We start from the raw sequence: 13,851 nt of genomic DNA on the forward strand, positions 1-13,851 counted from the left end.
TCAGCGCGTACCAAAACAAGTTCTTGGGCATTTATATCATCAATCATTATATCGCGACTCAAATCAGATTTTGTATAATCAAATAAAGTTTAAACATTTTTTAACTTTTAGTAAATATTATTATTAGCGTACGATGGCTCCATTTGATCATACTTGCGAAATCAACCACTCAGCGGAATGATCAATGTTCATGCGGAGAATCAAAAGTATAAGGCGAAACAAGCTTATAACGTTCGTCCGGATCGGCTGCGGTTGATAAGTATATAACTAATAACCTAAACTAAAACTTAAAGCCATACGTCGGTAACGGGACACGACGATTCTTCCGTTAACCGATTCCTGGAATAACATCTGGCTGCTAGCTTCGTCTAGCTCCTTGGTACAGTTGTGACCTTTTCTCCGCAATAATTATTGTCATTATTTCATTACTATATAGTACAGAAATCAGTACATTTCAGCCTCCAACGAATAACAACATTAAAGATATAGTAAAATTGATCACGCAGATTATAATTGGGCAAGTTTTTACATTTTTTTGGGTTTGATAATGATATCAAATTTCAGAAGAATTTCAATGAAAGTGTGTTTTCTTTGACAAATATCGAAAGTAGCAGACAACAAGGCGATGGAGAGTGCAAACCGTGGTGCTGCCTATCCACTGGACCGGTGGACTGATGACATCGTGAAGGAGGTTTGCTCTCAGTGCAATACTGCACACATGCATACATGGAGGCCATGTGGATGCAGATGCGTACTATAGGAGGAGGCCTACGTCAAGAAATGGACCAATTAAAAAAGCTGATGATGATTATTATATGTTTTCTTTAAAATACGTCATACTGTGACAACAAAAAGATTACCATTGAGGTCGTTGCTCGGTTATATCTATTATCCAGAATATAGTTAAAACAAATGTCTTTATAGTTTTAAGATAATGGAAACAACTCACACTTTCTGCCAATAAAGTATTTCATTTCACTCATCAGTACACTTTGAAGTACTTCGATATTGTACAACGATAAATTTTGTAAAAATAAATCCATCTTTTGTTCTTTGTTCGCGTTCCATTGTTTATACGTTTAGAACGCGAAATTGTATAAGTAGCTCATTTATCAAACTTCAAAGAGAGTATAATATTTGTTATATGTGGCGAGATATATTTGTAAAATACGTGATGAATCGAACTCAGTTCAGTCTAAAGCAAGTTTGTTACAATATCTTTAGATACATTTGTGGTTCCGTAAGTTATATTTCCGGTGACACTTTAAAATTGTATTTCTCAGTAAAAGGACTTCGTAAAGCCATAAGCTAGTGTTTATACTTTCAGACAGATTTGATAAAATTAACTATGGTTGCCAAATATTCTAATATAACATGTTAACTTAAATACGTGGGACAGTATACAAATATAATTTGGTTTTATTTCGACGTTATTAGCTTTATACCCACAAAAGACCGAGGTGAATGAAGATCTTTATTTGAAGGGAAAATAAATATCTTCTTATTTATTTAGATTGATAATAATCTTTCAATGTTATTTTTTAACGATCATTGTAGCTTAAGGCTAAAGGATCGGATGGCGATCGGCAGAATAAATTTCATTGATTTGAATACTATTTTCCCTTACTAAATTGTATTTCGTAGTAGGTAATAAAATTGTTATTTACTAAAAACAATACCTGTAATAGGATCAAATATAATAATAAAATTGTTTTATGTTGTTTTGAAAGATGTAATCTACAAAGACATCTTCTGTGTAACTGAAGTGTGCAAGAATATTTTTTCAAGCAATTTTTCAAACAAAGGAACTCGCAGTTAGCCTGCATATGTTAAACTGACAGTTATACTACATGTCAAATAAGGATATTAGTCATCCATGTCTACGTCGACGTTAAATATAACATAGATTAAGTATATAAATCACATTATTAAATTTTCGTTACTGAGGCCAAGGGTCTTCAATCATTTGTTGTATAAGTAAAGTAACTTTGCGCTCAAAATACTTCGTTATAGAAGAATGTCGAATGTAGAAGAAAAAAGTATTTATTAATTGTTTTGGATAAGCGAGATGCGGATGCAAGCCTTCTGGCAATGTGAGTGTCGATGAGCGGCAGTATCACTTAACATCGGGTGAGCCTCCTGCCCGTTTGCCTCCTATTACATAAAAAAAACTAAAAGTAATTGATGAGAGCCAAAGGGTGTAAAGATAAAATACAAAATTAAAAAATAAAAATAAAATATGTTTACTATGGAATATAAGATACCTGTATCACTGATTACACGTTATTAAATTTGTATCGCAGACATCCCTACGACCCCCGGCAAAGAAGACGAAGGGTGTAGGCCGAGAGAAAAAGCCGGCGTAAAAACCTCTCAGTACTCCATTAAAATATCAAATCATCATATAAAATGACTAAGGCAAACATAGATAGAAGAAACTAGAAAGAAGGGAGTGACGGTCCGCTCTTTATTTGTATTAAATTACGAAACTGAACGGAAACTTCGCAGTCCAGTTTCCCGAAGCAGCACCTGTTCACAGACATGATGTGTGCCAGCCATCGCTTTTCTGAAACATATTTGAGGGAATTTAACGACCCGTCAAATAATTCCACCGCCCCAGTCACATTTGAGTAAGCATGACTTCTTCGGCTTTCCGGTTAATAAAACTGAACCTAGTGTGCAAGTCATGCATTTTCCTTCCTCCAGGCTCAACAAACTGGTACGAGAAAACAGCCCCACAAGACAGTAAGTACAAAAGACTAAAAAAGAATCACAAGACAGCAAGTGTTGCTGAAATATCATGCCACTGCGATTCGAGACAACATTTGTTTTAAAACAAATATCACAAATGAATTAGAAGTAGCCTGTCAAGCGCTAGGTCTCAGGTCAAATACTAAAGGATGTCAAATCCAATACACTTTTGACATATCGGACTTACACTCAGCATTGAGAATCGAACCTAACCTAACCCTAAACAACGTACACGAAACTTATGATCTTTTTATTTCTGGTTCCGTTCCTATCACAAGGCTGTGACTGGTTCGTAATTTATTTTAAATCGTGATGATTAATTAAAGTCTCTCTTAATTTGATTGCCCTGATTAGAAGCCAGGTCAAAGCAGTCAATTAGAATTAAGCATTAAAAGGTTTCGCTTCTAAACACTGAGATTCTCTTTACTGCGAGTAATATTTGAAATATTACTTAATTGATAGTAAGAGTATTCCGTGAATTTGTATGGGACCGTTGAATGGAGCTCTATGCTTTGAATGTTTCTCATTAGTTTGAGCACGATATTATGTAATAATAATCTGATTTCCAAATGTATTGAAGGGATATTGTAAGGGATTTTGTGACAAGAGAAATATTACTTCTCTTTCGAATCTTTTATATTTTGATTTAATAACGATAAGATAAATAACACAAAAGCTGGCGCGGCCGCCAAGTAGACGGAAAATGAAAAACGCCTCAAATATAGAAGTCCTTCCTACAACTTTGATTTTATTCCCTTTGAGACGATTCCTGGGCCGTGGGGTTCAAGTGTTCATACGCTAATTTAAGATTTACGTTGGCGCCTGGTGGATAGTACTGGTGAACCCCGAGCTGGTGTTTTCCTCATTCGCAATAAGTATCGCAATACAGTGAGAAAATGCTGCCAGCGTTAAAGGTACACAGCTACAGGGAACAAACTTTTTAAATTTGTTTGAATTTTTTTATATATTATTTTTTAATTGTTATTAATACAACTATGTGATATTGTAAATACTGTATGTTGGAATAATATATAAATTTAATAACATTTCAAGTACCTACATTTCACGATTGAATCGTTTGGTTACTTTACATCCTTTGTGGTTACGGACATGCCTGCATGTATACATAACCTGAGATAATTTGATTCCTCCTTAAAACTCCTCCTATGATAACTTATTTATGAATAAAATATAAAACACCATGCTCCATTGTTAAATAAAGAATCAATTTATCATATTTTCTGTTGACATTCATAATATATATAACCTAGTACAGGTTAAATGAATAAAGTTATTTTGACGAGTTTGACTCAGGTTACGTGTGTGAAGTGTTACCGTGTTAAGGGAGGTATTACAATACATAGATGTTTCCATTTAATTCAAAGCTATACTTATTAACTCCATTCTCTTTTCTCAGGTAATGTACTGCCCACCCTCTTATTCCGACCGGATAGGGCGTGGTCAGCCCACTAAGACAACACGGACTGGAAATGGGAACTCATGTCATGACATCGTGTGAGAGTCGTTGCGCAGTCGCACGCATATCGCCGAACAGGCGACCATCGTTTAAAAGTGCGGCTGTTTGATTGACTTTTATATTTTGAAACTTACATTTCGATTTCTCAGCAAATGTTAAACACAATTGTATGCATTTGATGTACTGATCCTTAACCGTTAGAACATAGTCAGATTGCTTTGTTAAAAAATAGATAATAATTGTTTATAGTCATTTGTATAAGTCTATGTTATCGTCTAGGAAAAGAGAATAATAGTATGTGTTAAGTAATTCATTTGTTAAACTAATCTGGGTTTCTACATTTTAATGAAGATTATAAAATCAGTAATACGCTTGTGAATTAGATGTATGTCTGTAATTTGTAGAAAAACTATTAGATAAATATGTTATTTGAATAGCCGTGTAAATAATGTGTAGATATTATCTGTTAAGTTGTGGAAATTGTAAATATATTAACTTGAATCCATATTTCTGAGCCCAAATATGGATTTAAGTTGAATAATGTTATAACGTAGATTGTGTGGTTTACATCGAAATAAATGCTATTAATAGAAAAATTTAGCAAAACGTAGTATATTATGCATAAAATGCGTTTTGATAGTAATAATAAATTGGTAGACTGTTGTAAAAATTATATCTTAGCTCCGTTAAATTGTATCAAATATATTGATAAAGATGCATGAAATACCTGTTACTTGATTTATTATTCTCTTATGTATATATATTTGTTAAAGTGGATACAATGATGTAGTTAATATTACATTAATAATTATTGTATTTGTAAGCTTTGTATAAATTAAAATGCAGAGTAAATGTTTCAGAATGTTTTTATTTGTCACCCTTTTTTCTGTTAATTTTAGATTACTAGGCAAACCCTGTTGTAAAAAAAAGTTTACGACGTAAGTACAATCAAAATAAATTATTTCCTATGATCATAATTATACTACTCGTATAGTCGAGAAATCTGTTATGATAGATAAGTCAGTTTCACGCTTACAATTCACCTACCATTTACAATTACAGCTTCAACCCTCCTACAACGCGTTATAGGAAATGGTGTTGTAGAAGTATATTCGTAAAACCGTTTTTTTGAACAACTCAATAACTAGGAACCCGAATATAAAAAGTTATCTAGTTTAAGTGTATAAGAACACAGTCGAAGGTACAAAGGTACACAAAACTCATTCTGGACATCACTAATGATTATAAAATTTCACATTACAGATATATAACTTGAGAAATCTTCGCGTCATTGGGGCGAAATACCGATTTATACGGGATTACTGTCCTATCGTTGAATATAAGATAATTAAAATAAATTACCTACTTTAAACAAATAGGTAAAAAAAATAGGTTCAAAATATCTGGAATATAAAAACACCACAAAGTCTGTGAATAAATTGAAACAGACGTAAAAAAAAGCTCTCTCAACCGGAGATGAAATCTCAGTGAATGCTAGAATCATGTCAAAAAGTGGTTGCTATCCCCTTGGGGGGAGAGAGGATTGCGATTCATTTCCTACGTGCCGGACGATCGCTCGTTAATGCTCTATATCCAGACCAGCAACCCAAGAATGTTTTGCACAACAGAGTACTAAAGTCAATTAAAAGAAATATTACTTTTCATCAGCCTAGAGCTTGAAATTATTAGGTGCCTATTTCAATTTTCTTAAATCAAATTCGTAAGCAAATCTGAAACCGAGTGAAACAATATCATATTTCCCCTCCCCTGTAGTCAGGATACTCGCTTGTTGTCTATTTCTAACTAGTGAAATCCTAATATCAAAGTCTATGAAATAGGATAACCAAGGAGGTGAGTGGGCGAAGGCTTTTTACGCACAGAAAAGTTATTTTTATAATTATAGAATGGTCTCCCGTTTATTTATTTTCAAACTAATACATTAAAAATCTCAATTTTAATAAGCTCATTTTTATTGATTTATTTGTTTTTATAAAATTTTGTTTTTCTCGTAGTAGCCACAGCATAATAATGCGTAACCGGAACGCGAATTTTTCTCGTTTTTCGATGAAAGATTTACGATTATTGCAAAATGTGTTTGATATTGCATTCAGTGGGATTTTTTTTTACTTTATGGTTGATTGTATGGTCAGAGTTTGTATGTAGGACAATTAATTTTTACTACCTTATAAACCACTAAAACAGTAACGTATGGCTGAGAATAAAAAGTGGCTTAATTCACAGTATTGCAAAACATTTTCAAAAATAAAGTTTATATTTCTATAAACTTTCTATAATTGTATTACGAATATTTATTTTTAACCCAAGAATGATAAAATTCACTACAAAAACAGTTTGATACTTATAAGTAAGTACCAATAAGAAAGCGTGCTTGAACGCCGCTCAAAGGACGGCAACGCATCCATTCATAGTGATAAATAAAATAGGCCTACATTGGCTTCGGTTTAGCTCGACCTGCATGCTCGTTTGCCAATAATAAAATAATGCCAAATCGGATGTTTTTGAAATTGTGCTACTATTTACATGTATATATTAACAATATTAAACGATTTAGGTACATAGGTAGGAATCAAACAATAAAATAAGTAAATCAGTGGCGCTACAACCTTTTTAAGTATAAGCCTCAGATTTCTGTATCTGTTTTGTGATAATTTGTAAATCTAATAGGCAAGTAGGCGATCAGCCTCCTGTAGCTGGCACACGCCGTAGACTGTTTGAGTCTAAGGCAAGCCGGTTTCCTCACGAAGTTTGCCTTCACCGTTCGTGAGAAGTTTTTATTGCACACATAGTAAGAAAGTCCATTGGGGCACAGACAACGATCGAAACTACGACCTCAGGGTCCTGAGAGTCGCACGCTGGAACCACTAGGTCAACACTGCTCATTATCTACGTTAAGGTATCAAACAAAGATATAATCTGCCAATTCTTGTGGCACAATATTAGGATTTTTGAGAGCTTGATCTCTATTTTCTTAATATAAAATGCGTATGGGATATCTTGAATTACATAAGGCGTATTATGGCAATTTAATAAAGGAAAAGTAATACCATAAATAAATACATATCAGAAAATAAATATCTTTAACGTAACACTATGCAAATAGCATGTAAAATATCTTCATGCGTGTTTTTAGATTTTAAAAAATGTATGCGTGTAGTAGTGTACACACGTAAGAAGTGAAACTTCTTATGACCTATTTTGAAAAATGATCTACTGTATGCAATTTTACAAAAATTGGTTAAATAAAGTTAAATTATTTAAGTTTAATAATAGGCTTTAATTATCATACACATGAATACAAATGATACAATTATTTCATTTTACCTTATTACTGCTAAGATTATTACAGGATTTCATTAATTGTAATAGAATTATTACTATCATTGTTATCGTTATTAAGAAAAATGTGACGCGTATACGAAAAATGTGACGGTAAATTATTTTCCAAAGTCGATAAAGAAGTTTTACTTCAAAAAACATTCGATTTAAACATTCACAAATCATATACGTTTTAGCACATTCTAGTTATTAGTTGAGTTTATTTTGTAATCAAACAGTATTAAAACAATTGCACAATACTTACCAAGTTTATTCCAACTTCCAGCTATGCACCGGTTGATTCTTCTTTCTATGTCCCAAAGAAACATTTTCCTCTTAACGTTAATAAGTATTTATATTTGGCAGGGGCAGTTTTAAAACGCAACTTTTTCACATTCGTGCTTCAGATCCCTTAAGCCGCAAGGAGATGTGAAGTTCTCGGTAACCTTTCAATGAGCATTACAGAAATATGGCTGACTCGATATTATTTTTATTTCGTGGACTTGAGTCTACTAGCAAATAATATTAAGTGTATTTAAGATTTCGTGGGATTTCAAGTCATCATAATAACGGTATTTAAAAAAGTTCCAGTCTAGACTTTCCTTTCTCTGTCTGACTTTTCTTGCCTCGAGGGCAAACACACAAAATACCTTGGAAATGTATATTATTTCATAAAGTAGTGTGAGTGCCATTCCTAGTGGGAGTGCCATGCTGTTGCTTTCGGGCTTCAGCCAATCGGGCAGGCACGACCGGGGCAGTACCACTGTCTCACAGAAAACCGGCGTGAAGTGATGCAATAGGTTCATCTTATTGTACTCGCGTTTCGTGCGGTGAGTGAGACTCCCGGAGCCCATCAATTCCCCCTCCCCCAGAATATGAAGATGCAGTTTAAACAGAGATTACCCCAGGGGGGTACCACACGTTTCCGCTGTGGAGAATCCCCCTCTGAGCGTCCATCATCGGAACAATCAGTATTCGGTGGTGGATGCACAGGCTGCCCTTCGTATTCTGGGGTGGGCAAAAACTGCTCAAAAAACTATAAGTTTCGATCTCGGGGCAAACGGAAGAATTTACCGAAGGCATCCCCTTCCACGCTCTCAGTGGACTTTACCAATGTTAGGGGGCTCAACTCTAATCTTAACGCGGTTCACTTTCACCTCGAAACTGCGAAGCCGGCCTTATTCTTCCTTACTGAGACTCAGATATCCTTCCCGGCTGATACTTCCTACCTCTCCTACCCGGGGTACAAATTGGAACATTCATTTGTGCCGCGGGCGGGAGTTTGCGTGTACGTCAGAGAGGATATCTGTTCTCGTCGCCTCGGGTCGCTTGAAGGAAGGGACCTATCTAGCCTCTGGCTGCGCGTAGACTGCGATGACCATCCGCGATTCTACGCATGCCTGTATAGGTCCCATAGCGGAAATACCGAAACTGAGCGACTCATTGAGCACATCCAAATGGCTACAGATTCCCTGCTCGAAGGGGTTCCTACCGCTGAAATCGTGATACTTGGCGATTTTAACGCTCACCATGCCGATTGGCTCGGTTCGGAAACCACCGATCACGTGGGAAGATCCTTTCACGACTTTGCTTTAGCTTACGACCTGTCACAAATGGTCCCTGCGATTACGCGAATACCAGATGTGGATGGTCATAAACCCTCTTTGTTGGACCTTCTGCTGACCTCACATCCGGAGACCTATCAAGTCTCTGTTGACCCGCCATTGGGTTCATCGGATCATTGTGTGGTCCGGAGTACTGTGCCTACTACGCGCCCTCCTCGGCCCCGTTTTTCGGGTTGTCGTCGTATTTGGCACTATCGGTCAGCAGATTGGGATGGGATGCGGTCTTTCTTTGCGTCCTACCCTTGGGGGCCTATGTGCTTTTCGTCGGAAGCTCCAGATTCCGTCGCTGCCTCTGTCGCCGAAGTGGTTCTGCAGGGCATGGAACTTTTTATTCCATTCTCTGCGGTGCCGATCGGTGGCAGGTCACAGCCCTGGTTTAAGCGTTCTTGCAAGGCGGCATCGCGTCGAAAGCGAGAATGCTTTAATGCATGGGCGGAAGCGGCGATATCTCGTGATGCCAATACCAGCGAACATAAAAAAGCATATAACTCAGCCTCCAGGTCCTTCAAACGGGAAATCGCTAAGGCAAAGTCAGAGCACATCGCCAGATTTGGCGAGAGATTGGCCCAACTCCCTTCTGGGACCCGAGCCTTCTGGTCTCTCGCCAAAGCTGTACAAGGGAATTTTTGTCAGCCATCGATACCACCGCTGCACAGAGAGGATGACTCGCTCGCCCACACTGCGAAGGAGAAGGCCGACCTCTTGGGCTGTCTCTTTGCGTCCAACTCGACTTTGGATGACCGGGGGAGATCACCACCGGCGATTTCGCGGTGTGATAACTCAATGCCGGAAATCACATTCCAGCAACGTGCTGTTCGCAGAGCACTATCTTCCTTGGACATTCATAAGTCGAGCGGGCCGGATGGTATCCCTCCAATTGTGCTGCGTACATGTGCTCCTGAGTTGGCTCCGGTCCTGACGCGCCTTTTCCGGTACCTGTACTCGCTCGGCACTGTCCCGAAGTGCTGGAAGACCGCTTCGATACATCCGATCCCTAAAAAAGGCGATCGCACTGATCCATCCAACTATCGCCCAATCGCAATAACCTCCTTGTTCTCCAAAATAATGGAATCCATTATTAATGGCCAGCTCTTGAGTTATCTAGAGGGCCACCAGCTGATTAGCGATTATCAGTACGGCTTTCGTCGTGGTCGTTCAGCTGGTGACCTTCTAGTATACCTTACTCATAGATGGGCAGAGGCAATTGAGTCCAAGGGGGAGGCACTAGCGGTTAGTTTGGACATAGCGAAAGCCTTCGATCGGGTGTGGCACAAAGCACTGCTCTCGAAGCTACCAGCCTACGGGCTTCCTGAGAAATTATGCGACTGGATCTCCAGCTTTCTAGCCGATCGGAGCATCAAGGTCGTCGTCGACGGAGCATGTTCCGACCTTAAACCCGTGAATGCTGGGGTCCCACAAGGCTGTGTTCTGTCCCCGACCCTGTTTCTTCTGCATATCAATGACATGTTGCAACTCAGCAACATTCATTGCTATGCGGACGACAGCACTGGGGATACTCTTTACACTGGCCGGGCAGGTATTTCTCGGGCAGTTGTCGATGAGTACCGGAACAAACTTGTGTCTGAAGTCGAAACTCTTTTACGTGGAGTCTCGGACTGGGGTAGACTAAACCTAGTCCAATTTAACCCCAAGAAGACACAAGTTTGCGCGTTTTCCGCGAAAAAAATACCCTTTGTCGCTACTCCTCTTTTCGAAAACACTCTTCTTGAAGCCACAGCCAGCATCGGAATACTTGGCGTTGACATATCGAACGACGTTCAGTTTCGCGGTCATTTGGAGGGAAAGGCTAAATTAGCCTCCAAAAAGCTTGGTGTGCTCAGCAAGGCGAGACGGTACTTCACTCCGGGCCACCGCTTGCAACTCTATAAAGCGCAAATACGGCCCCACATGGAATACTGTTCTCACCTCTGGGCGGGGGCTCCCCAGTACCAGCTCCTTCCACTTGACCGTATCCAACGACCAATCCCTCTCCGAGCGGCTCGATCCTTTGGCGTTGCGTAGAGATGTGGGGTCACTCTGCATTTCTACCGCATTTACCATGGAGAGTGTTCAGAGGAGTTGTTCGGATTAATACCTGCAGCTGAGTTTCAGCATCGGACGTCGAGGCAAAATACAAAATTCCACCCGTATCACCTCGACGTCCGACGTTCCACGACTGAGCGTTTCTCAAGGCAATTTTTGCCGCGCACCACCGCTATGTGGAACCAGCTGCCCACTGAAGTATTTCCGAACCAATTCGACTTAGGGTCCTTCAAGAAAAGAGCGTACAAATTCTTAAAAGGCCGGCAACGCACTCACGAGCCCTCTGGCATTGAGAGTGTCCATGGGCGGCGGTATCACTTAACATCAGGTGAGCCTCCTGCCCGTTTGCCCCCTATTTTATTAAAAAAAAAAAAAAAAGTAACTTTTTTCGGCTGATTTCATCAAAAGCACAATAATAGCTTGCCTGTCTTCCCGTAATCGTCGAAAACAGCGACCCTTTATCATTCTTCTTGAAAAACATGTTGTCATTACAAGAGCTTTATTATTTATACAAAATTGTTAGATCTAATATTAAACAACAGCTTATTGAAATAAGCTACAACAAATGAGGTTTTTAAGTCCCGCAAAAGTGTGTGGGCGTTCCTTTGATATTTCACCTTTGAACCTCCCACTAACCTTCAATATGTATCTTGGTCTGTTTAAACAATGTAATTTCACGCAGTTTGCTTTCATTTGTCCGTTCTAAATGAGTATGTAAAATTATTTTATAATTATAAAAGACAATGATTCAATTGATTTTCAGAATCATGTTTGCTTAATGAGAAACGTTCAGAAACAAATCTACTCTTTGCCACGATTAAAAGATTTCACATACATATAACAATAATAATAATTAAGCCTCATTTAAACATCCATCTTCAAAATATATATACACACTTAATATTTTATACAAAAATAATTATTTCTTGTCTTTCCAAGAACTTCCTTAGATATCGTCCAACTGCTTCCAACACGTCCTATCTTTTGCATTTATCACACTATCTTCTAAACCAACTTCTTTAAGCTCATCAGCCCACCGTGCAAGAGGGCGAACACTCTTCCTTTTCCGTTTTTATACACTGTTTGTCCATCCGCCATTGTTCATGAGAACGGTGTGGCCTGCCCATTTTAATTTTTTTCACTTTCATACATATTTAATAATATTCATAATACTTTGCTAGTATTCGTAGTTACACATACGAACAAGCAATTACAATGTGTTCGGCAATATTGACGTGTGAAGTGATTAACGTTGTTTAATGCGATTCTAATGCGTTCGAGTAAAACGATGTGTGTGTTATGTGCTTGAAGATTACAGAAATAGAATTCGGTACAGTATTTACCCTGTTTTCTGTTTCAAAAAATTAGATGTTATCGACGTACGTGGTTTGCTATTATATATCGACGTATACCATCATTATATGTTGAAAACTGCATATAATATATTTTTCAACATTCGCTAATACGGTGAAGGAAAACATAAGGAAATCGGCATGCTTTAGACTGAAAATTTTACTCAGTGTGTCAGATACAAAAGCTTGTCAAAGGCAGCAATTATATCAAATTTTAAGCACCTAATGGAGCATATTCAGACATATCTGTCAAATTGATTACTTTTTTAGAAGCAAAAAGCTGTGTGTCTGACAGACGTCTTCGATTTCCATATGCGCAATTAGGCACACAAACATAAGAAAAATTGTGAGGCATAGCCAGAATTCATAAGTACAACCTCGATCACACTTCACCACTAGGCTAAGACATCTTTGTACATTTCCTACGCAGACAAAAACACTCATTAAAATAAGATGTTACTGTTAAGTTTAATATACTCATAACATATTGTAAAAAAAACAAGTCTCGCAACGCCGTACCTTAAAAAGTTGTGAGATCCATGTAACACTAAGTCGGTCAATTTATTCATTCCCTACTTAAGGGGGACCTTCTGTCTTAAGCTATTACATAATTATCTAACCTCACACCATCTTACACACACTTTATTAATATTACAAATATTTTATGTTTTTAATAAATACATTCACTTGGCCATCGCATGGAAACACAATGTCTCACAAGCAATACATATTATATTATATAAGATTGTTTAGTGCAATTTCCAAGTCTATTAAAAACAAAAGATGTATACATACATATAAAATTACGCTATATTATCGATAAAATTAGCCCAAATGGTTGAAGCATAAAATGGGGATTTTACGAGTGACTAAACCATTGTAAATAAAGCATAACAGATAGGAATGGATATTCACTGCATTCGAATCTAATTTCGTATGTAAACACGGGTAACTAATGATGTTTAGTTAACTCTCAACTAATTCACGGCATCCTCTTACTTTTCATCTACGTCAGAACTTTAGCATACAGCAATTTTTAGCTAGAAGAGTTCTATACTTAGTATAATGAAATTGAAAAGTTTGTTGGATTGACAACGCTAATCTACGGCATAATACTTACTGGTTGGCGTTGAAATTTACACGGACCTGATACGGGTATTAACCCTCTGGTCACGCCTGATGTAGAAGATATGCGCTTTAACAGCCGATGCGAGCGTCTTCTTTTTGCGTTAAAGAGAAGTAACCAATACAAATATCTTTAAAGTTA

At 37.6% G+C, this 13,851-nt stretch overlaps 1 protein-coding gene across 5 annotated transcripts in view; it reads left to right on the top strand.

Moving 5' to 3' along the window:
* The window catches only part of LOC123712511 (allatostatin-A receptor), a 64,990-nt gene extending 60,000 nt beyond the window's left edge, over window positions 1–4,990 (top strand). For 2 of the 5 annotated variants that reach the window (XM_045665629.1, XM_045665630.1), the window contains exon 4: window positions 4,169–4,990. In XM_045665629.1, the coding sequence (XP_045521585.1) occupies window positions 4,169–4,270 (102 nt within the window). In that variant the 3' untranslated portion in view covers window positions 4,271–4,990. The other 3 variants (XM_045665631.1, XM_045665634.1, XM_045665633.1) reach the window with 3 other exon arrangements.
* The last annotated feature ends 8,861 nt before the right edge of the window (window positions 4,991–13,851 follow it).

The sequence above is a fragment of the Pieris brassicae genome, chromosome 7, assembly GCF_905147105.1.
Source record: "Pieris brassicae chromosome 7, ilPieBrab1.1, whole genome shotgun sequence".
NCBI classification, from domain to species: Eukaryota; Metazoa; Arthropoda; class Insecta; order Lepidoptera; family Pieridae; genus Pieris; species Pieris brassicae.